Raw genomic sequence first — 24,025 nt, forward strand, 5'->3', positions numbered from 1 at the left:
AGGGGGGGGGGGAGAATAGCCGTAGCACTGCTTGGACGGATGCGGGAGAGGACGGTCCCGAGATGGGAACGTGCTCCGAGCCTGGCTCTCATGTGTGGTTGGCAATGGGGGTGCAGCACCTTGGGGCGCAGTGCCACGCTCCGGGACCACTGGGAGCGCTCTGCCACCAGTGTTCCTGGCTACCAGCTCCAGGGCCTCCTCCATCCCTTCCGCGTTATATATTATTTGTTGGACAAAAACTCGGTGTCATCGATGTTCTTGGTACTTAGACTTTTTGCTGCTGGTAAATCTGCCTCGTACCTCCCACCACAGCCACACATGCTTTCAGTCCCTCTCATCTCACTGTCTCTGTGTCTCCTCTTCTGCGCATGTCATGATGACCCTTGACCTCCTAAATCGCAGGAATCGAGCGTTGCCATGTCGTTGTGAAGGACGGCAACACTTTATGGCAGAAGGTCAGAGAGATTTAATGCTGCCGCCCATTTCATATCACTCGCAGTAATTTAAAAAATGGAGACTAGGTGCTTTGAGAATGGGCAAGAAGCCGATGATCTGAAAACCCATTCTTACCGGCTATGCCGGAAATAATGACCATTTTTGGCCGATATGCACAAAAGTGTAAAATCTAGCCCATGGTCTCAGAATAAGGGGCCGCCCATTTAAAACTGAGATGAGGAGGAATTTCTTCTCTCTGAGGGTTGTAAATCTGTGGAATTCTCTGCCCCAGAGAGCTGTGGAGGCTGGGTCATTGAATATATTTAAGGTGGAGATGGACAGATTTTTGAGCGATAAGGGAGTGAAGGGTTATGGGGAGCGGGCGGGGAAGTGGAGCTGGGTCCATGATCGGATCAGCCATGATGGTATTAAATGGCAGAGCAGGCTCGAGGGGCCGAATGGCCGACTCCTGCTCCTGTTTCTTATGTTCTGCCAAACTGAATAACCTCACATTTTCCCATTATACTCCATCTGCCAAATGTTTTCCCCCTCACTGAGCCTGTCTATATCCCTTTGCAGATTGTGTGTGTCCTCCTCACAGCTTGGCTTCCCATCCATCTTTGTATCATCAGCAAACTTGGCTACATTACACTCGGTCCCTTCATCCAAGTCATTAATATAGATTGTAAATAGTTGAGGACCCAGCACTGATCCCTGCGGCACCCCACTAGTCACTGTTTGCCAACCAGAGAATGACCCATTTATCCCGACTCTCTGTTTTCTGTTAGTTAACCAATCCTCTATCCATGCTAATATATTACCCCCAACCCCGTGAACTTTTATCTTGTGCAGTTACCTTTTATGTGGCACCTTATCGAATGCCTTCTGGAAATCCAAATACACCACATCCACTGGTTCCCCTTTATCCACCCTGTTCGTTACATCCTCAAAGAATTCCAACAAATTTGTCAAACAGGATTTCCCTTTCATAAATCCATGCTGACTCTGCCTGATTGAACTATGTTTTTCCAAATGCCCTGCTACTGTTTCCTTAATAATGGACTCCAGTGTTTTCCCAACTATAGATATTAGGTTAACTGGTCTGTAGTTTCCTGCTTTTTGTCTGCCTCCGTTTTAAAAAAAAAACAGGGGTGTTATTTTGCAGTTTCCCAATCTGCTGGGACCTCCCCAGAATCCAAGGAATTTTGGTAAATTACAACCAATGCATCCACTATCTCTGCAGCCACTTTTTTTAAGACCCTAGAATGCAAGCCATCAGGTCCAGGGGACTTATCCACCTTTAGTCCCATTATTTTACCGGGTACTACTTCATTAGTGATTGTATTAAGTTCCTCCCTCCCTATAGCCCCTCGATTATCCACTATTGGGATGTTTTTAGTGTCTTCTACCGTGAAGACCGATACAAAATATATATTCAACGTCTCTGCCATTTCCCTGTTCTCCATTATTAATTCCCCGGTCTCATCCTCCAGAGGACCAACATTTACTTTAGCCACTCTTTTCCTTTTTATGTACCTGTAGAGACTCTTACTATCTGTCTTTATATTTTGTGCTAGTTTACTTTCATAATCTATCTTCCCTCTCAATCATTTTTTTAGTCGTTCTCTGCTGGCTTTTAAAAGTTTCCCAATCCTCTGGCCTCCCACTAGTCTTGGCCACTTTGTATGCCCGTGTTTTCAATTTCATACCATCCCTTATTTCCATAGTTAGCCACAGATGGTTTTCCCTGCTCTTATAGTCTCTGCTTCTCATTGGGATATATTTTTGTTGCGAGTTATGAAATATCTCCTTAAATGTCTGCCACTGCTCATCAACCGTGCCACACCTCAATCTATTTTCCCAGTCCACTTTAGCCAACTCTGCCCTCATACCTTTGTAGTCTCCTTTATTTAAGTTTAGGACACTGGTTTGAGAACCAACTTTCTCATCCTCCAACTGAATTTGAAATTCAATCATATTATGGTCACTCATTCCGAGAGATCATTTATTAATCCTGCCTCATTACCCAGTGCTAGATCCAAGATAGCCTGCTCCCTGGTTGGTTCCGCAACGTACTGTTCAAGAAAACTATCCCGGATACACTCTATGGACTTCTCCTCAAGGCTACCCTGGCCAATTTGCTTTGTCCAATTAATATGAAGTTTAAAATCACCCATGACTATTGCCGTTCCTTTATTACAAGCCTCCATTATTTCTTGATTTATACTCTGTCCAACAGTGTAGCTATTGCTAAGGGGCCTACAGACTATGCCCACCAGCAACTTTTTCCCTTTGTTATTCCTTATCTCCACCCAAACTGATTCAACATCTTGATCCTCTGAGCCAATATTGTTTCTCACTAATGCATTGATCCCACCCTTTGTTAACAGTGCTAACCTACCTCCTTTTCCTTTCTGTCTGTCCTTCTGAATTGTCAAATACCCCATAATATTTAGTTCCCAGTCCTGGTCACCTTGCAACCACGTCTCTGTAATGGCTGTCAGATCATACCCATTTTTATCTATTTGGGCCGTCAACTCATCTATTTTGTTCCGAATGCTACGTGCATTTAGACAAAGAGCTTTTAAATTTGTTTTTTTTAACCCTTTTTTCCTGCTTTTTCCTCTGTCCTTCAAACTCACTTTCTACATTTTTGTTTTCTAATTCCAGCTTTACTCCCCTCTCAACTGAATCTATTCTCAGGTTCCCCTCCCCCTGCCAAGGTAGTTTAAACCCTCCCCAACAGCACTGGAAAACCCCCCAGCGAGGATATTGGTCCCGGCTCTGTTGAGGTGCAACCCATCCGGCTTGTACAGGTCCCACCTCCCCCAGAAGCGGTCCCAATGCCGCAGGAATCTACAGCCCTCCCGCCTGCACCATCTCTCCAGCCACGTATTCATCTGCTCTATCCTCCTATTTCTGTACTCACGAGCTCGTGGCACCAGGAGTAATCCAGAGATTACTACTTTTGAGGTCCTGCTTTTTAACCTCTCTCCTAGTTCCCTAAACTCTGCCTGCAAGACCGCATCCCTCTTTCTACCCGTGTCATTGGTCCCGATATGGACCATGACCTCTGGCTGTTCACCATCTCCCCCCCCATAAACATAACGACTGTCTTCCAACTCCTGGAAAAGGGACCAGGTCTTTGCGTGGAGTCTCGACCAGGAAATCTTCAAAACAAACCGAGTGTCGTCGTACCCAGATTTTCCACAAAATTCTCCAGTGCGTAATACGCCTTTGTGAGGTGGCCACCCTTCGAGTTGTCGATTGTGCCCAGGTAGTTCAGGAGAAGCGGCATGATCTCGTCGGAATATTTACTAATATCGGGCTGTGGGGAAGGAAGGGAAAAAGACATGAAATCAATTTTGAAGCATCACTGGCCAGATGAGAGAGGTGCCTTTCGCGAGAAACAAACATGCAGGTTGCGACTGAATAAGCGGAGATGTTTTCACCAGAGGTGGCGGGCAAGCGACAGAAAGGCAGCGCAAAGGCAAGTGACAGGATGAAACAGAAGGCAGTGGCAGGGAGGGAGAGTGAGAGTGAGACAGCACTAGCCCAAGAGCGCAACCACAAGATGCGAGACAGAAATGAAAATTTAAAAAAAAATCTCACTCACCCGCCCTCCCAACTAAAGCAGCTTGAGAGAGGAAAACAGTAAAAAAAAACGATTAAGAATCATTCTGTAATCGTCTGAGCGTGATGTAGAACTTTTAATCCTTTATTTATACCTGCAGAAACTCGGAGAACTGGCCGAGGGCAAAGAGCGCTGCATTTCGGACCACCTGGCTCTGGTCTGCGAGGGCCTGACACATGCACTGCAGCATGGGCTGGAGGTGTCTGAAAGGCAAATAGTGACAAACTACCTTTTACACAGATTTACAGGGGTCACAGGCACTTCATATACTCTGCATACAGTCTGTGCCCTTAAGTGACACACTGCAGTTTATAGACCCTATCACAATATGTACTGATGGTGTTTCTTCTTGGGCAGTCCCTCGGAGTTGAGGATGACTTATGAAGGTTGGAAGCTGCCTGTGTGTGAGTTCTTTTAAACTGGGGTTGCCATTGCACACCAGCTACCACACGAACTTGACAGAGCACGGTCTTGGTCCAGTGGCAAGGGGAGCCAAGACTGGAGATGAGGCTCCGCTACATAAAGGGTGTGTATACTGCAGTCTATAGACCCTATTATACTGTGTACTGATGGTGTGTACACTGCAGTCTGTAGACCCTATTACACTGTGTACTGACGGTGTGTACACTGCAGTCTATAGACCTATTACACTGTGTACACTGCAGTCTATAGACCCTATTATACTGTGTACTGATGGTGTGTACACTGCAGTCTATAGAGCCTATTACACTGTGTACTGATGGTGTGTACACTGCAGTCTATAGACCTATTACACTGTGTACTGATGGAGTGTACACTGCAGTCTATAGACCCTATTACACTGTGTACTGATGGAGGTACACTGCAGTCTATAGACCCTATTACACTGTGTACTGATGGTGTGTACACTGCAGTCTATAGACCCTATTATACTGTGTACTGATGGTGTGTACACTGCAGTCTATAGACCCTATTACACTGTGTACTGATGGTATGTACACTGCAGTCTATAGACCCTATTACACTGTGTACTGATGGTGTGTACACTGCAGTCTATAGACCCCATTACACTGTGTACTGATGGTATGTACACTGCAGTCTATAGACCCTATTACATTGTGTACTGATGGTGTGTACACTGCAGTCTATAGACCCTATTACACTGTGTACTGATGGTGTGTACACTGCAGTCTATAGACCCCATTATATTGTGTACTGATGGTGTGTACACTGCAGTCTATAGACCCCATTACACTGTGTACTGATGGTGTGTACACTGCAGTCTATAGACCCCATTACATTGTGTACTGATGGTGTGTACACTGCAGTCTATAGACCCTATTACACTGTGTACTGATGGTGTGTACACTGCAGTCTATAGACCCCATTACACTGTGTACTGATGGTGTGTACACTGCAGTCTATAGACCCTATTACACTGTGTACTGATGGTGTGTACACTGCAGTCTATAGACCCTATTACACTGTGTACTGATGGTGTGTGCACTGCAGTCTATAGATCCTATTACACTGTGTACTGATGGTGTGTACACTGCAGTCTATAGACCCTATTATACTGTGTACTGATGGTGTGTACACTGCAGTCTGTCGACCCTATTACACTGTGTACTGATGGTATGTACACTGCAGTCTATAGACCCTATTACACTGTGTACTGATGGTGTGTACACTGCAGTCTATAGACCCCATTATATTGTGTACTAATGGTGTGTACACTGCAGTCTATAGACCCTATTACACTGTGTACTGATGGTGTGTACACTGCAGTCTATAGACCCCATTACATTGTGTACTGATGGTGTGTACACTGCAGTCTATAGACCCTATTACACTGTGTACTGATGGTGTGTACACTGCAGTCTATAGACCCCATTACACTGTGTACTGATGGTGTGTACACTGCAGTCTATAGACCCTATTACACTGTGTACTGATGGTGTGTACACTGCAGTCTATAGACCCTATTACACGGTGTACTGATGGTGTGTGCACTGCAGTCTATAGATCCTATTACACTGTGTACTGATGGTGTGTACACTGCAGTCTATAGACCCTATTATACTGTGTACTGATGGTGTGTACACTGCAGTCTGTCGACCCTATTACACTGTGTACTGATGGTATGTACACTGCAGTCTATAGACCCTATTACACTGTGTACTGATGGTATGTGCACTGCAGCCTATAGACCCCATTACATTGTGTACTGATGGTGTGTACACTGCAGCCTATAGACCCTATTACACTGTACTGATGGTGTGTACACTGCAGTCTATAGACCCCATTACATTGTGTACTGATGGTGTGTACACTGCAGTCTATAGACCCCATTACACTGTGTACTGATGGTGTGTACACTGCAGTCTATAGACCCCATTACATTGTGTACTGATGGCATTATCTTTCACATACTCCACCCTTGTAAAGCTGGACCGACTCACTTTTGACGAATGTGGTCTGCACAGCCCTCTGCCAACACAGCCATACTCATCAGGCCAGCCTTCCTTTCATACGGATTGTCACTCCTCAGCGCTGGCTCCATCAGCGGGGTCTTTGGAAGGAAAACAAAGGGAATTAGATCAGGTCGAAAGTGACTGGCATTGGGGAAGAGTTATTCACAAAGCAGCCTCATTCATTCAACCACAGCAGCAAGCAGCCGACCGCCAAATGTCAGCCTCCAATTTATTTTACACCCAGCTACCCTTCATGGATGAATTTGGCCTCACCCAACTGTGCTCACTCAGCCTGGGATGCGGTCCAACGCCAGCGATCCTCTGGCACCTCACCTAAATGGCCATTCTTCTTGAGGGAGCCACAATAGGTAATTATTTAACTGTGTGGTAGTATCACGGTCAACGTAACCCTCCCCAGATACGTGCTGCGCAGCATGGCTCATTGGATTGCAGTTGTTGTTGCTCATCCTTTCCGTTTCCCCAACTAATGCTGCTGCTAATTTTGGGGGAACAGAACTATCAGGACCAGTTACCATCCTCATGAACATGCCTTCGATCCTTCTCCAAGCTCCTAGAATGAGTTGTTGCTAAACACATCCATGCCCATTATTCTTAAAACTCCCTGTTCAAACCCCTCCAGCTGAGCTTCTGCCCTTCGCGCAGGACTGAGAGGGTCCTGCCCAAAGTCACAAACAGTATTCGAGTGTTCCTTCCCTCTTTCTCTAGTAGTACATGCCATCCACTTCCACTGCCTCTTCTCCAGTGTCCAGCTGTGTGGGACTGTTCCAGCACCATTCCATTCTTAGCTATCTGCATGCAGCCAGTGCAGGTCAAATAGCTTCCCTTCCTAGTCATCTCCAGATACCCCATCCCAAGCATTGATCTTGGAACCCCGCCTCTTCATCTACATCATCATCGGCAGTCCCTCGGAGTCGAGGAAGACTTGCCTCCACTCTAACAGTGAGTTCTCAGGTGACTGAACAGTCCAATACGGGAACCACAGTCCCTGTCACAGGTGGGACAGACAGTGGTTGAGGGAAGGGGAGGGTGGGACTGGTTTGCCGCACGCTCCTTCCGCTGCCTGCGCTTGCTTTCTGCACGCTCTCGGCGACGAGACTCGAGGTGCTCAGCGCCCTCCCGGATGCACTCCCTCCACTTAGGGCGGGACTGGTCTTTGGGCCCAGGGACTCCCAGGTGTCGGTGGGGATGTTGCACTTTATCAGGGAGGGCTTTGAGGGTGGTCCCTTGTAACGTTTCCTCTGCCCACCCTGGGGCTCGCTTGCCGTGAAGGAGTTCCGAGTAGAGCGCTTGCTTTGGGAGTTTCGTATCTGGCATGCGGACAATGTGGCCCTGCCCAGCGGAGCTGGTCGAGTGTGTGGTCAGTGCTTCGATGCTGGGGATGTTGGCCTGAACGAGGACGCTAACGTTGGTGCGTCTGTCCTCCCGGGGGATTTGCAGGATCTTGCGGAGACATCACTGGTGGTATTTCTCCAGCGACATGCTGACCATTTGACATCATTTAGTTTCCACATGTATACTAATGATTGCTCCCCCTCTCCATCACCTCTCAGGACCCCGCACCCACCTCCTCGCTATCCAACTACCCGTCCAGCATTAAATCATGGTTAGGTTACCACGTTCGCCAACTGAATGTCAGGAAGACCAAAGTCGCCGTTTCTAGCCCCCATGACGAGCTGAGCTGCCTTTCCACGAACTCCCTTCCCTGCTCCGAGGCATTCGCTTCGGTTTCGCTTGGTGGCCCGTTTGACCCAGAGTTGAGCTTCAAACCCTACAGCCCACCCACCATGTAGACCACAACACTGGCCACCTCCACCCCGACCCGAGCTCGTCTAATGCCGAGACCCTTACACACTTCAGCTCTCTTGACACTCTCACCCCTGGACTGTCTCCTCTTCACTGACCCTGACCCCCACATGATCACTCCAAGTGCTGATCGATGAGCAGTTCTGTGCTGCCTCCCGCTTCTATTCGGTGACCTCAGGGCGCTGAGCCGAGCTGGCCTCTCCAAACCCTTGGCCCACTCGTCATGGTCAGGTTGCAACTCACCAACTGGGAAAAAAGCTTCTCTGGAGGCAAATGCAGAGCCAGCATGTCGATCACCTAAGAGAGAGGAGACAGACATTTTAGATTCGTGCCAAATCGAGAGTAGCCCTCCCAGTCCAGCCGGTCACAATGGTTCATTCCCTCAGAGACTTGGGAGTTGGGGTTGCAGTTAAGGATGGCCATATTCAGGGACCACACTCAGAATGCAGCTATACTTTATATAGCACTGAGGGTAGCAAAGGCACAGAATGTACTCTGGGTGGGGACTTCAAGATGGTATCAGTAATGGTGATTATGAAACTTTCAGATTGTCGTAAAAACCATTCTGGTTCACTAATGTCATTTAGGCAAGGAAATCTGCTGTCCTAACCCGGTCTGCCCTATATGTGGTTGAAACAGCCCTCTGAAATGGCCTAGTAAGCCACTCAATTGTAAAAAAAACTCTACAAGAAACAAGAATAATAAAACCGGACGGACCTCCTGGCAGTGCCCTGGGCACCAGCTACGGACATGACAACGGCACACCCAGCCCAGTCGACCCCACACAGTCCTCCGCATCAACATCTGGAGCACTGTCCCACAGACTGACAGTCATAATCAGAGAATCATACCTTTCAGTCAATGTCCCAGACTCCTCCATCACCATCCCTGGGTATGTCCTGTCCTACCGGCAGAACAGACCCACCAGGGATGGCAGCACAGTGGGATACAATCGGGAGGGAGCTGCCCCTGGGAGTTCTCAACATTGACTCCAGACCCCATGAAGTCTCATGGCTTCAGGTCAAGCATGGGCGAGGAAACTCTTGCTGATTAACACCTACCGCCCTCCCTCAGCTGATGAGTCAGTACTCCTCCACTTGGAAGAAACACAGAGTAGCAAGGGCACAGAATGTACTCTGGGTGGGGAACTTCAATGTCCATCACCAAGAGTGGCTCGGTAGCACCACTACTGACCGAGCTGGCAGAGCCCTGAAGGGCATAGCTGCCAGACTGGGCCTGCGGAGGGAAAAACCTACTTGACCTCGTCCTCAGAACCACAAGGTGAGGCGAGTGAGATCATTCTACCCAGAAGACAGCGGCTTCCCCACGCGCTCTGTCTTGGAAAGCAAGTGGGGGCTACATTGAATGCAATCTCATCCAACAGTTTCGTCTGCATCATTTATTTAGGTGAGCGCCACTCACCACTTTTTGGAAACGACAGTTACGGAAGAATGAAAATTGTGTGTGCATGTGTGTACACATAGCCTTGGTTTAATGTCACATCTCGAAAGACAGCACCTCCTCAGTGTTGTCCTTCCGACAGTGCAGCGCTCCCTCAGTACTGCCCCTCCGACAGTGCGGCGCTCCCTCAGTACTGCCCCTCCGACAGTGCGGCGCTCCCTCAGTACTGCCCCTCCGACAGTGCGGCGCTCCCTCAGCACTGCCCCTCCGACAGTGCGGCGCTCCCTCAGTACTGCGCTCCCTCAGTACTGTCCCTCCGACAGTGCAGCACTCCCTCAGTACTGCCCCTCCGACAGTGCGGCGCTCCCTCAGTACTGGCCCTCCGACAGTGCGGCACTCCCTCAGTACTGCCCCTCCGACAGTGCAGCGCTCCCTCAGTACTGCCCTCCGACAGTGCGGCACTCCCTTGTTACTGCGCTCCCCCAGTACTGCCCCGCCGACAGTGCAACACTCCCCAAATAGTGCCCCTCCAACAGTGCGGCGCTCCCTCAGTACTGCCCCTCCGACAGTGCAACACTCCCCAAATAGTGCCCCTCCAACAGTGCGGCGCTCCCTCAGTACTGCCCCTCCAACAGTGCGGCGCTCCCTCAGTACTGCCGCTCCGACAGTGCGGAGTTCCCTCAGTACTGCCCCTCCGACAGTGCGGCGCTCCCTCAGTACTGCCCCCTCCGACAGTGCGGCGCTCCCTCAGTACTGCCCCCTCCGACAGTGCAGCGCTCCCTCAGTACTGCCTTCCGACAGTGCGGCGCTCCCTCAGTACTGCCCCCTCCGACAGTGCAGCGCTCCCTCAGTACTGCCTTCCGACAGTGCGGCGCTCCCTCAGTACTGCCCCTCCGACAGTGCGGCACTCCCTCAGTACTGGCACCAGAAGTGTCGACCTTGGGTTTTGTGCTCAGGTCTCTGGAGTGGGACTTAAACCCAGAGGTGATAGTGCTACCACTGAAAGCACCTCTACATTATACTGCTGAAGTGTGGATTATTAGACGCCAGACTGAGCTAGCCTCTGAACAGAGTCATTTCACAACAGGATCCATTTACATTCTCCTCCCAAGTACCTGCGCAGAAAAGTGTTTCGGAGTCTGAGCTTCCACCTCATCCTCAATGTCATCATCCAGATCAAGATCTTCGGGATCCATTTCCCCATCGGGTGGTGGCGAACACATTATGGGGTACAACACGTTCAGGATACTGGGGAGCAGCTTCTGTTTCAGGATCGCCTGTTTGGACAAGAGTAAAATAACGGGTTGTGTATGGGCATACATGAATCAAGTTAACACACTGGAGACTTCCAGACACAACAACAACTTGCATTTATACAGCCCCTTTAGCGCAGTAAGACGTCCTTAAGGCGCTTCACAGGAGTGTTATCACGGACTAAACCTTTGGTCAAAGTGGTAGGTTTTAATTCGTGTCTTAAAGGAGGAAAGTGAAGGAGAGAGACGGAGAGGCTTAAGAAGAGAATTCCAGAGCTTAGGGCCAATGGCAGGGCGAAGGGAGTGAGAGGTGCACGAGAAGCCGGAATTGGCGGAGAGCAGAGATGTCGGAGAGTTGTAGGGGTGGAGGAGGTTACAGAGATGGAGCTGGGTGGGGGGAGAAAAGGTCATGGAGGGAGTTGAACAACAGGATGAAAATTTTAAAATCCTGGCGACTGTCAGACAGCCCTGTACATCGACAGGCTGCTCAGTACTGGGCTACAGTACTCAGGTTAATACACTGGGACTGTCAGACACCCTGTACACAGACCGACTGCTCAGTACTGGGCTACAGTACTCAGGTTAATACACTGGGACTGTCAGACAGCCCTGTACACAGACAGACTGCTCAGTACTGGGCTACAGTACTCAGGTTAATACACTGGGACTGTCAGACACCCTGTACACAGACAGACTGCTCAGTACTGGGCTACAGTACTCAGGTTAATACACTGGGACTGTCAGACACCCTGTACACAGACCGACTGCTCAGTACTGGGCTACAATACTCAGGTTAATACACTGGGACTGTCAGACACCCTGTACACAGACAGACTGCTCAGTACTGGGCTACAGTACTCAGGTTAATACACTGGGACTGTCAGACACCCTGTACACAGACAGACTGCTCAGTACTGGGCTACAGTACTCAGGTTAATACACTGGGACTGTCAGACAGCCCTGTACACAGACCGACTGCTCAGTACTGGGCTACAGTACTCAGGTTAATACACTGGGACTGTCAGACACCCTGTACACAGACAGACTGCTCAGTACTGGGCTACAGTACTCAGGTTAATACACTGGGACTGTCAGACACCCTGTACACAGACAGACTGCTCAGTACTGGGCTACTGTACTCAGGTTAATACACTGGGACTGTCAGACAGCCCTGTACACAGACAGACTGCTCAGTACTGGGCTACAGTACTCAGGTTAATACACTGGGACTGTCAGACAGCCCTGTACACAGACAGACTGCTCAGTACTGGGCTACAGTACTCAGGTTAATACACTGGGACTGTCAGACAGCCCTGTACACAGACAGACTGCTCAGTACTGGGCTACAATACTCAGGTTAATACACTGGGACTGTCAGACACCCTGTACACAGACCGACTGCTCAGTACTGGGCTACAGTACTCAGGTTAATACACTGGGACTGTCAGTCACCCTGTACACAGACAGACTGCTCAGTACTGGGCTACAGTACTCAGGTTAATACACTGGGACTGTCAGACACCCTGTACACAGACAGACTGCTCAGTACTGGGCTACAGTACTCAGGTTAATACACTGGGACTGTCAGACAGCCCTGTACACAGACCGGCTGCTCAGTACTGGGCTACAGTACTCAGGTTAATACACTGGGACTGTCAGACACCCTGTACACAGACAGACTGCTCAGTACTGGGCTACAGTACTCAGGTTAATACACTGGGACTGTCAGACACCCTGTACACAGACAGACTGCTCAGTACTGGGCTACAGTACTCAGGTTAATACACTGGGACTGTCAGACACCCTGTACACAGACAGACTGCTCAGTACTGGGCTACAGTACTCAGGTTAATACACTGGGACTGTCAGACACCCTGTACACAGACAGACTGCTCAGTACTGGGCTACAGTACTCAGGTTAATACACTGGGACTGTCAGACAGCCCTGTACACAGACAGACTGCTCAGTACTGGGCTACAGTACTCAGGTTAATACATTGAGACTGTCAGACAGCCCTGTACACAGACAGGCTGCTCAGTACTGGGCTACAGTACTCAGGTTAATACACTGGGACTGTCAGACACCCTGTACACAGACAGACTGCTCAGTACTGGGCTACAGTACTCAGGTTAATACACTGGGACTGTCAGACAGCCCTGTACACAGACCGGCTGCTCAGTACTGGGCTACAGTACTCAGGTTAATACACTGGGACTGTCAGACACCCTGTACACAGACAGACTGCTCAGTACTGGGCTACAGTACTCAGGTTAATACACTGGGACTGTCAGACAGCCCTATACACAGTCCGACTGCTCAGTACTGGGCTACAGTACTCAGGTTAATACACTGGGACTGTCAGACACCCTGTACACAGACAGACTGCTCAGTACTGGGCTACAGTACTCAGGTTAATACACTGGGACTGTCAGACACCCTGTACACAGACAGACTGCTCAGTACTGGGCTACAGTACTCAGGTTAATACACTGGGACTGTCAGACAGCCTGTACACAGACAGACTGCTCAGTACTGGGCTACAGTACTCAGGTTAATACACTGGGACTGTCAGACAGCCCTGTACACAGACAGACTGCTCAGTACTGGGCTACAGTACTCAGGTTAATACACTGGGACTGTCAGACAGCCCTGTACACAGACAGACTGCTCAGTACTGGGCTACAGTACTCAGGTTAATACACTGGGACTGTCAGACACCCTGTACACAGACCGGCTGCTCAGTACTGGGCTACAGTACTCAGGTTAATACACTGGGACTGTCAGACAGCCCTGTACATCGACAGGCTGCTCAGTACTGGACTACAGTACTCAGGTTAATACACTGGGACTGTCAGACAGCCCTGTACACAGACCGACTGATCAGTACTGGGCTACAGTACTCAGGTTAATACACTGGGACTGTCAGACAGCTCTGTACACAGACAGACTGCTCAGTACTGGGCTACAGTACTCTGAAAACTGATGGGTGCTCCAGAAAAATCAGCTCAACATAGCAATTTTGTTTTGTGCAGCCCTTTAAGAGGCTTGTTTGCACTTCCGACAAGGGTCGATATGTCCAAGACATGAACCTGCCGTGGATTTCCAGTTTTGATCTGAAATCAGGCCGCGGTGCTTTTGGCTGCATTACACAACTTCGGGCAGCGGATGGCGCTGTCGACCAGAGCAAAGACAGCGAGTGGAACCGCAGCTTGGTGTAACTCTGTGCCTCTGTAGGTGCTCGGCCTAGAATCGCAGGCACAACACCTCAGATTTAAGGCCCCTCAGGCAAAGCAGAGAGGAGATCTTCATCCCCTCTGCCTGGGGCTGGATTCAAACTCGGGTCCCAGCGGTCAGAGGACCAATTTCCAACAGTCTATATCCCCAATTCCCTGTGTTATATTGTAACAATCCAAGTGTCTCTCACCTTTCCTTTCAGTTTGATCAGGAAGCTCACACAAGACAAGGCCTTTACCCGGAGATTGTCCCCCAGGATCCCGTTGGCTGCAATCTGGGGAGGGTGAATAGGAACAGAATCTTTAAGATCTCCATTAGGTCAACAACAACAAACATTGATACAACGTTATTAACATAGTAAAACATCCCAAAGTGCTTCACAGGAGCATAAATCAGACAAAAATTTGACACCGAGCCACAAAGAGATATTAGGACAAGTGACCAAAATGCCTTAAAGGAGGAACGAAAGGTAGAGAGGCAGAGATGTTTAGGGATGGAATCTCCAGAGCTTAGGATCTGGTCATTGAAGGCATAGTCACCAATGGTGCAGCGATGGAAATCAGGGATGCACCAGAGCCCAGTATTGAAGGATGGCAGAGATCTGGGAGAGCCCAGTATTGGAGGATGGCAGAGATCTGGGAGGGTTATAGGGCTGGAGGAGTTTACAGAGATAGAATCTACTCAGCTCCAAGGGAAAACAGCTGCAATTCTCAAGGCTCTTCATAGCTACATGTCTCAAACCCCTAGCGAGTACAGTAAATCTTTCCCTTTGTTTTACACCCTTCTTTAATTGGGTGCCCAATACTGGCCACAATATACCAACTGCGACCTAACTAACGTCTTTCACATTACCTTGTTACTTTTGTCTCTCTGACTAATGGACAATTGACAGTGTCAAGACTTTTGTTGCGTAAGGCTATTGAGCGATATTGATCCCTCCTCCGAGCTGTGGCTCAGTGGGTAGCACTCTCGCCTCTGAATCAGAAGGTTGTGGGTTCAAGTTCCACTCCAGTGACTCAAACACAAAATCTATGCCAACACTTCAGTGCAGTGCCCAAGGAGCGCTGCACTGTTGGAGAAGCAGTACTGAGGGAGAGCCGCACTGTCGGAGGGGCAGTACTGAGGGAGAGCCGCACTGTCGGAGGGGCAGTACTGAGGGAGAGCCGCACTGTCGGAGGGGCAGTACTGAGGGAGTGCCGCACTGTCGGAGGGGCAGTACTGAGGGAGAGCTGCACTGTCGGAGGGGCAGTACTGAGGGAGAGCCGCACTGTCGGAGGGGCAGTACTGAGGGAATGCCGCACTGTCGGAGGGGCAGTACTGAGGGAATGCCGCACTGTCGGAGGGGCAGTACTGAGGGAGTGCCGCACTGTCGGAGGGGTAGTACTGAGGGAGCCCCGCACTGTCGGAGGGGCAGTACTGAGGGAGTGCCGCACTGTCGGAGGGGCAGTACTGAGGGAGCCCCGCACTGTCGGAGGGGCAGTACTGAGGGAGCCCCGCACTGTCGGAGGGGCAGTACTGAGGGAGCGACGCACTGTCGGAGGGGCAGTACTGAGGGAGCGACGCACTGTCAGAGGGGCAGTACTGAGGGAGTGCCGCACTGTCGGAGGGGCAGTACTGAGGGAGTGTCGCACTGTCGGAGGGGCAGTACTGAGGGAGCCCCGCACTGTCGGAGGGGCAGTACTGAGGGAGCGACGCACTGTCGGAGGGGCAGTACTGAGGGAGCGACGCACTGTCGGAGGGGCAGTACTGAGGGAGTGTCGCACTGTCGGAGGGGCAGTACTGAGGGAGCGCCGCACTGTCGGAGGGGCAGTACTGAGGGAGTGTCGGAGGGGCAGTACTGAGGGAGTGTCGGAGGGGCAGTACTGAGGGAGTGTCGGAGGGGCAGTACTGAGGGAGTGTCACACTGTCGGAGGGGCAGTACTGAGGGAGTGTCACACTGTCGGAGGGGCAGTACTGAGGGAGTGTCACACTGTCGGAGGGGCAGTACTGAGGGAGCGACGCACTGTCGGAGGGGCAGTACTGAGGGAGCGTCACACTGTCGGAGGGGCAGTACTGAGGGAGTGTCACACTGTCGGAGGGGCAGTACTGAGGGAGCACCGCACTGTCGGAGGGGCAGTACTGAGGGAGCGCCGCACTGTCGGAGGGGCAGTACTGAGGGAGTGCCACACTGTCGGAGGGGCAGTACTGAGGGAGCATTACAGTAGTGAATATACATCAATGTAGAGGGCGTTGGTATGTCCTCATGCGCTACATCAATCCAAGTAAGTCTTTATTTTTAAAGGCAGGTAAATGGAGGGTCTGAATGTCCAGCTCTTGTACCTATGTTTCTATCTCTTCTGCCTATCCTGACTTCAAATTGAGATTCACCATACACGACTCACCCTTCTTGAATGTATAAAAGTCTGTAAGTCAGTGAAGAGGGGCAGCAGAAAAAGGGGACAGATAGTGGAGAGAAAGCATACAGGGTCTTGGACAGCTGCAGTAAATGCCAGCATTGCAAGAGTAGTTTCTGCCGTCCATCATTTCCAGCTGCAGGGCAAAGCTCTAATTACACTGTCCCATAAAGCAGATTCAGGTCAGCGTTGAACAGATTGAATGCAAAGTAAAGCTCCCTATAATGCTGTCCCAGCAAGAAGTCCCAGGTCAATATAGTACAGCTTAGATACAGAGTAAAGCTCCCTCTACACTGTCCCATCAAACACTCCCAGGGCAGGTACAGGGGGTTAGATACAGAGTAAAGCTCCCTCTACACTGTCCCATCAAACACTCCCAGGGCAGGTACAGGGTGTTAGATACAGAGTAAAGCTCCCTCTACACTGTCCCATCAAACACTCCCAGCGCAGGTACAGCACGGGGTTAGATGCAGAGTAAAGCTGCCTCTACACTGTCCCATCAAACACTCCCAGGGCAGGTACAGGGGGTTAGATACAGAGTAAAGCTCCCTCTACACTGTCCCATCAAACACTCCCAGGGCAGGTACAGGGGGTTAGATACAGAGTAAAGCTCCCTCTACACTGTCCCATCAAACACTCCCAGGGCAGGTACAGCACGGGTTAGATACAGAGTAAAGCTCCCTCTACACTGTCCCATCAAACACTCCCAGGGCAGGTACAGGGGGTTAGATACAGAGTAAAGCTCCCTCTACACTGTCCCATCAAACACTCCCAGGGCAGGTACAGCACGGGTTAGATACAGAGTAAAGCTCCCTCGACACTGTCCCATCAAACACTCCCAGGGCAGGTACAGGGGGTTAGATACAGAGCAAAGCTCCCTCTACACTGTCCCATCAAACACTCCCAGGGCAGGTACAGGGGGTTAGATACAGAGTAAAGCTTCCTCTACACTGTCCCATCAAACACTCCTAGGGCAGGTACAGTATGGGGTTGGATACAGAGTAAAGCTCCCTCTACACTGTCCCATCAAACACTCCCAGGGCAGGTACAGCACGGGGTTCGATACAGGGTAAAGCTTCCTCTACACTGTCCCATCAAACACTCCCAGGGCAGGTACAGGGGGTTAGATACAGAGTAAAGCTCTCTCTACACTGTCCCATCAAACACTCCCAGGGCAGGTACAGGGGGTTAGATACAGAGTAAAGCTCCCTCTACACTGTCCCATCAAACACTCCCAGGGCAGGTACAGGGGGTTAGATACAGAGTAAAGCTCCCTCTACACTGTCCCATTAAACACTCCCAGGGCAGGTACAGCACGGGTTAGATGCAGAGCAAAGCTCCCTCTAATACAGCGCCCTCAAGACAATGCAGCCCAGGTTAGATAGAGTAAAGCACTCCTCGCTCTGCTGAAAGCTGTGCTTCACCTCAGAGAAGCACATGGTCCAATATTCAAACCATGCTCACCAGGAAGGCTCACAGTGAGGTACTGGAGGCTGCTGGTACCGATGAATTATACGGAGATATTGTTCCAAGATAAGAAGGGGTGGCGGGGGGTGTGGTGGAGTGAAAGGAAACTCACAGCCGCCGGGACAGTCAGGTTCCTGCACTGACCTCCAAGCAGAAGTGGACTATCTGCGACAAGTATGGCACGATGATAGATACTTCACTCTCCATCAGTTCGTCAAAAACTTCCATCGCCTCGCTGGCCTGATCCTGTCGGGGGGGAGAGAGAGAGAGAGAGAGAGAGAGAGAGAGAGAAAGCAGTCAGGATGTGTAGGCAGTACAAAGCTAACCGACGAAAAGATAGGTACTGTGCAGAGATGGCCTTTGCAGCGAGCACTGTAATATCTGAGTGAGCACAACTTACTGCCTCTTGTTAAACTGTTCAAGGTGCTCACCACCACCACCTTCTCATGAGGTAACTAGCAGGTGAGCAATAAATGTCGGCCTTGACAGCAACGCTGACATCATCATCACAGGCAGACCCTCGGAGTCGAGGAAGACTTGCCCCCACTCTAACAGTGAGTTCTCAGGTGACTGAACAGTCCAATATGGGAACCACAGTCCCTGTCACAGGTGGGACAGACAGTGGTTGAGGGAAGGGGAGGGTGGGACTGGTTTGCCGCACGCTCCTTCCGCTGCCTGCGCTTGCTTTCTGCACGCTCTCGGCGACGAGACTCGAGGTGCTCAGCGCCCTCCCGGATGCACTTCCGCCACTTAGCAACTAAACTACAGAACCAGTGGGAACCTGTCCAACCTGCGCCGTCTCCAGGCCAGGTCCAAGACCACCCCAACCTCTGTCGTCGAGCTACAGTACGCGGACAACGCCTGCGTCTGTGCATAATACAGAGACTGAACCCCAGGACATAGTCGACGCATTTACTGAGGCGTACGAAAAAACGGGCCTTACGCTAAACATCCGTAAGACAAAGGTCCTCCAGCAGCCTGTCCTCGCCGCACAGCACTGCCCCCCAAGTCGTCAAGCAATGCTGACAACCTGAAAAAGCAGTACAAGGAGCAGATATTGCTGCACCACCTGTCTCTCTCACTTCCCGCTATATTAAAATTAACAATAACGCCCAGCCTGCTGAGTGCTGTAACACAAAGTTCTTTTAACTCGATGAAGGTTGTAAAAAAAATGCCCTTGAATATTCAGAAAGGTTACCATGAGCATAACCTTTCAAAGGGACATAAGAACCCAAGAAATAGCAGCAGGAACCGGCCATTCGGCCCCTCGAGCTGACTCTGCCATTCAGTAAGATTATGGCTGATCTTCTACCTCAACTCCACTTGCCTGCACTCTCCCCATATCCCTGGATTGCCAGTCACCCAATTTGACAATCACATTCAGAATGGCAGGCAGTGACTAGTGCTGGGACCCCAGCTATTTACAATATACATTAATGATTTGGATGAAGGAATTGAATGTATTATCTCCAAGTTTGCAGATGACACTAAGCTGGGTGGCGGTGTGAGCTGTGAGGAGGACACTAAGAGGCTGCAGGGTGACTTGGACAGGTTAGGTGAGTGGGCAAATGCATGGCAGATGCAGTATAATGTGGATAAATGTGAGGTTATCCACTTTGGGCCAAAAACACGAAGGCAGAATATTATCTGAATGGTGACAGATTAGGAAAAGGGGAGGTGAATGAGACCTGGGTGTCATGGTTCATCAGTCACTGAAAGTTGGCATGCAGGTACAGCAGGCGGTGAAGAAGGCAAATGGTATGTTGGCCTTCATAGCGAGAGGATTTGAGTATAGGAGCAGGGAGGTGTTGCTACAGTTGTACAGGGCCTTGGTGAGGCCACACCTGGAATATTGTGTTCAGTTTTGGTCTCCAAATTTGAGGAAGGACATTCTTGCTATTGAGGGAGTGCAGCAAAGGTTCACCAGACTGATTCCTGGGATGGCAGGAGTGACATATGAAGAAAGACTAGATCGACTGGGCCTGTATTCACTGGAGGTTAGAAGGATGAGAGGGGATCTCATAGAAACATAAAATTCTGATGGGACTGGACAGGTTAGATGCAGGAAGAATGTTTCCGATGTCGGGGAAGTCCAGAACCAGGGGTCACAATCTAAGGATAAGGGGTAAGCCATTTTGGACTGAGATGAGGAGAAACTTCTTCACTCAGCGAACTGTGAACCTGTGGAATTCTCTACCACAGAAAGTTGTTGAGGCCAGTTCGTTAGATATATTCAAAAGGGAGTTAGATGTGGTCCTTATGGCTAAAGGGAACAAGGGGTATGGAGAGAAAGCAGGAATGGGGTACTAAAGTTGCATGAACTGCCATGATCATATTGAATGGTGGTGCAGGCTCGAAGGGCCAAATGGCCTACTCCAGCACCTATTTTCTATGTTTCTATGTTTCATCCAGAAAGCGAGATAATTATGCTGCAGGACTAAAGATAATAGGCAGAGCCCTCCTGCAGTAACCATTATCTCCCCCCACCCCCCTCACACACCACTGAGTGCCTGATCTGATCTCAGTCCTGCTGCAGTGGGAAGGAAGCATACAGAGGAAAGCTATTCCTTGCCCCAGGGGGATCAGGGTTATGCACCTCCGAACAGAAAGCTCGGAGTAATATTGGCGGGGACCTTACAGGAGGCTACTGCGTGCACTTTCTGTCAACGTCTCCTGGGAGACAAAGAAATAGAAAGAGGCATTTTGTGATCTGAAAATACCAGAAGAAAAAGTTCCTGAAGTTAATATCAGTTTGAATTTTGTCATTGTTGTTTTTCTGGATGTTATTTCCACTTTGTCTTGCAGGCTTAGTGGGATTTGACGACATCTTCAGGGTAACTGGCTGGACACCAGCAGAGCAGCGGCATGGAGGGAGGATGGTGGTCACACAAGCTCCGGACCCAGAGGTCACAGTGAACTTGCAGCCATCCATCCCAGAGCAGCTCACCTGATTGTGCTGAATGAGGGTCTGGATCGCAATCAACAGCTTTGGAATCATGGGGCGCATCATATTCTGCGGAATGAAGAGAAAAACATGGTCACATCGGCACACAATGAACACTGTCCACCAAAGAACATGGAGAATAACTGTCCGGTCCCGCAACTTCGAAGAATAACACACACTATCACCTCCACATAGCATCGATAATTTGATTATAGACAGAGTCTGTGGGAATAATGATTGCAGAGTCTGTGTGGATAATGATTGCAGAGTCTGTGGGGATAATGATTGCAGAGTCTGTGGGGATAATGATTGCAGAGTCTGTGGGGATAATGATTGCAGAGTCTGTGGGGATAATGATTGCAGAGTCTGTGGGGATAATGATTGCAGAGTCTGTGGGGATAATGATTGCAGAGTCTGTGGGGATAATGATTGCAGAGTCTGTGGGGATAATGATTGCAGAGTCTGTGGGGATAATGATTGCAGAGTCTGTGGGGATAATGATTGCAGAGTCTGTGGGGATAATGATTGCAGAGTCTGTGGGGATAATGATTGCAGAGTCTGTGGGGATAATGATTGCAGAGTCTGTGGGGATAATGATTGCAGAGTCTGTGGGGATAATGATTGCAGAGTCTGTGGGGATAATGATTGCAGAGTCTGTGGGGATAATGATTGCAGAGTCTGTGGGGATAATGATTGCAGAGTCTGTGGGGATAATGATTGCAGAGTCTGTGGGGATAATGATTGCAGAGTCTGTGGGGATAATGATTGCAGAGTCTGTGGGGATAATGATTACAGAGTCTGTGGGGATAATGATTACAGAGTCTGTGGGGATAATGATTACAGAGTCTGTGGGGATAATGATTACAGAGTCTGTGGGGATAATGGTTACAGAGTCTGTGGGGATAATGATTGCAGAGTCTGTGGGGATAATGGTTACATAGTCTGTGGGGATAATGGTTACATAGTCTGTGGGGATAATGGTTACAGAGTCTGTGGGGATAATGGTTACATAGTCTGTGGGGATAATGGTTACAGGGTCTGTGGGGATAATGGTTACAGAGTCTGTGGGGATAATGGTTACATAGAAAATAGGTGCAGGAGTAGGCCATTCGGCCCTTCGAGCCTGCATCTCCATTCATAAGATCATGACTGATCATTCAACCTCAGTACCCCTTTCCTGCTTTCTCTCCATACCCCTTGATCCCTTTAGCCGTAAGGGATAAAAAGAACTCCCTTTTGAATATATCCAATGAACTGGCCTCAACAACTTTCTGTGGTAGAGAATTCCACAGGTTCACAATTCTCTGAGTGAAGAAGTTTCTCCTCATCTCGGTCCTAAATGGCTTACCCCTTATTCTTAGACTGTGACCCCTGGTTCTGGACTTCCCCAACATCAGGAACATTCTTCCTGCATCTAACCTGTCCAGTCCCATCAGAATTTTATATGTTTCTATGAGATCCCCTCTCATTCTTCTAAATTCCAGTGAATATAAGCCTAGTCGATCCAGTCTTTCTTCATATGTCAGTCCTGCCATCCCAGGAATCAGTCTGGTGAACCTTCGCTGCACTCCCTCAATAGCAAGAATGTCCTTCCTCAGATTAGGAGACCAAAACTGAACACAATATTCCAGGTGTGGCCTCACAAATGGCCCTGTACAATTGCAGTAAGACCTCCCTGCTCCTATACTCAAATCCCCTAGCTATGAAGGCCAACATACCATTTGCCTTTTTCACCGCCTGCTGTACCTGCATGCCAACTTTCAATGACCGATGTACCATGACACCCGGGTCTCGTTGCACCTCCCCTTTTCCTAATCTGCCGCCATTCAGATAATAATCTGCCTTCTTGTTCTTGCCACCAAAGTGGATAACCTCACATTTATCCACATTATACTGCATCTGCCATGCATTTGCCTACTCACCTAACCTATCCAAGTCACCCTGCAGCCTCTTAGCGTCCTCCTCACAGCTCACACCGCCACCCAGCTTAGTGTCATCTGCAAACTTGGGAGATATTACACTCAATTCCTTCGTCTAAATCATTAATGTATATTGTAAATCATTAATGGAGATTGTAACTAGCTGGGGTCCCAGCACTGAACCTTGCGGTACCCACTAGTCACACTGCCTGCCATTCTGAAAAGGACTCTGCCTCCTGTCTGCCAACCAGTTCTCTATCCACGTCAGTACATTACCCCCAATACCATGTGCTTTCATTTTGCACACAAATCTCTTGTGTGGGACCTTGTCAAAAGCCTTTTGAAAGTCCAAATACACCACATCCACTGGTTCTCCCTTGTCCACTCTACTAGTTACATCCTCAAAAAAGTCTCGAAGATTTGTCAAGCATGATTTCCCTTTCATAAATCCATGCTGACTTGGACCGATCCTGTCACTGCTTTCCAAATGTGCTGCTATTACATCTTTAATAATTGATTCCAACATTTTCCCAACTACCAATGCCAGGCTAACCGGTCTATAATTCCCTGTTTTCTCTCTTCCTTGTTTTTTTTAAAAAGTGGGGCTACATTAGCTACCCTCCAATCCATAGGAACTGATCCAGGGTCTATAGCATGTTGGAAAATGATCACTACTGCATCCACTATTTCTAGGGCCACTTCCTTAAATACTCTGGGATGCAGACTATCAGACCCTGGGGATTCATTGGCCTTCAATCCCATCAATTTCTCTAATACAATTTCCTGACTAATAAGGATTTCCTTCAGTTTAGTCCTTCGGTCCCCTAGTATTTCCAGTGAAGACAGAACTAAAGTATTTGTTCAATTGGTCTGCCATTTCTTTTTTCCCCATTATAAATTCAGCTGATTCTGACTGCAAGGGACCTACATTTGTCCTCACAAATCTTTTTCTCTTCACATATCTATAGAAGCTTTTGCAGTCAATTTTTATGTTCCCTGCAAGCTTACTCTCATACTCTATTTTCACCCTCCGATTTAATCCCTTTGTCCTCCTCTGCTAAATTCTA

The 24,025-nt window shown here is 49.4% G+C and overlaps 1 protein-coding gene across 1 annotated transcript in view; it reads right to left on the reverse strand.

The window, feature by feature from the left end:
• Window positions 1-24,025, reverse strand: part of ipo4 (importin 4) — a 112,382-nt gene that overhangs the window by 68,087 nt on the left and 20,270 nt on the right. Inside the window, exons 7-14 of the mRNA XM_070866662.1 lie at window positions 21,043-21,108; window positions 18,240-18,341; window positions 14,426-14,509; window positions 10,863-11,024; window positions 8,590-8,643; window positions 6,511-6,620; window positions 4,164-4,272; window positions 3,634-3,763 (exon numbers count right to left, since the gene is read on the reverse strand). Of these exons, the coding sequence (XP_070722763.1) occupies window positions 3,634-3,763; window positions 4,164-4,272; window positions 6,511-6,620; window positions 8,590-8,643; window positions 10,863-11,024; window positions 14,426-14,509; window positions 18,240-18,341; window positions 21,043-21,108 (817 nt within the window). The remainder of the gene's footprint in view (window positions 1-3,633; window positions 3,764-4,163; window positions 4,273-6,510; window positions 6,621-8,589; window positions 8,644-10,862; window positions 11,025-14,425; window positions 14,510-18,239; window positions 18,342-21,042; window positions 21,109-24,025) is intronic.

This window comes from Pristiophorus japonicus, chromosome 23, assembly GCF_044704955.1.
Source record: "Pristiophorus japonicus isolate sPriJap1 chromosome 23, sPriJap1.hap1, whole genome shotgun sequence".
In the NCBI taxonomy this organism is placed as follows: domain Eukaryota; kingdom Metazoa; phylum Chordata; class Chondrichthyes; family Pristiophoridae; genus Pristiophorus; species Pristiophorus japonicus.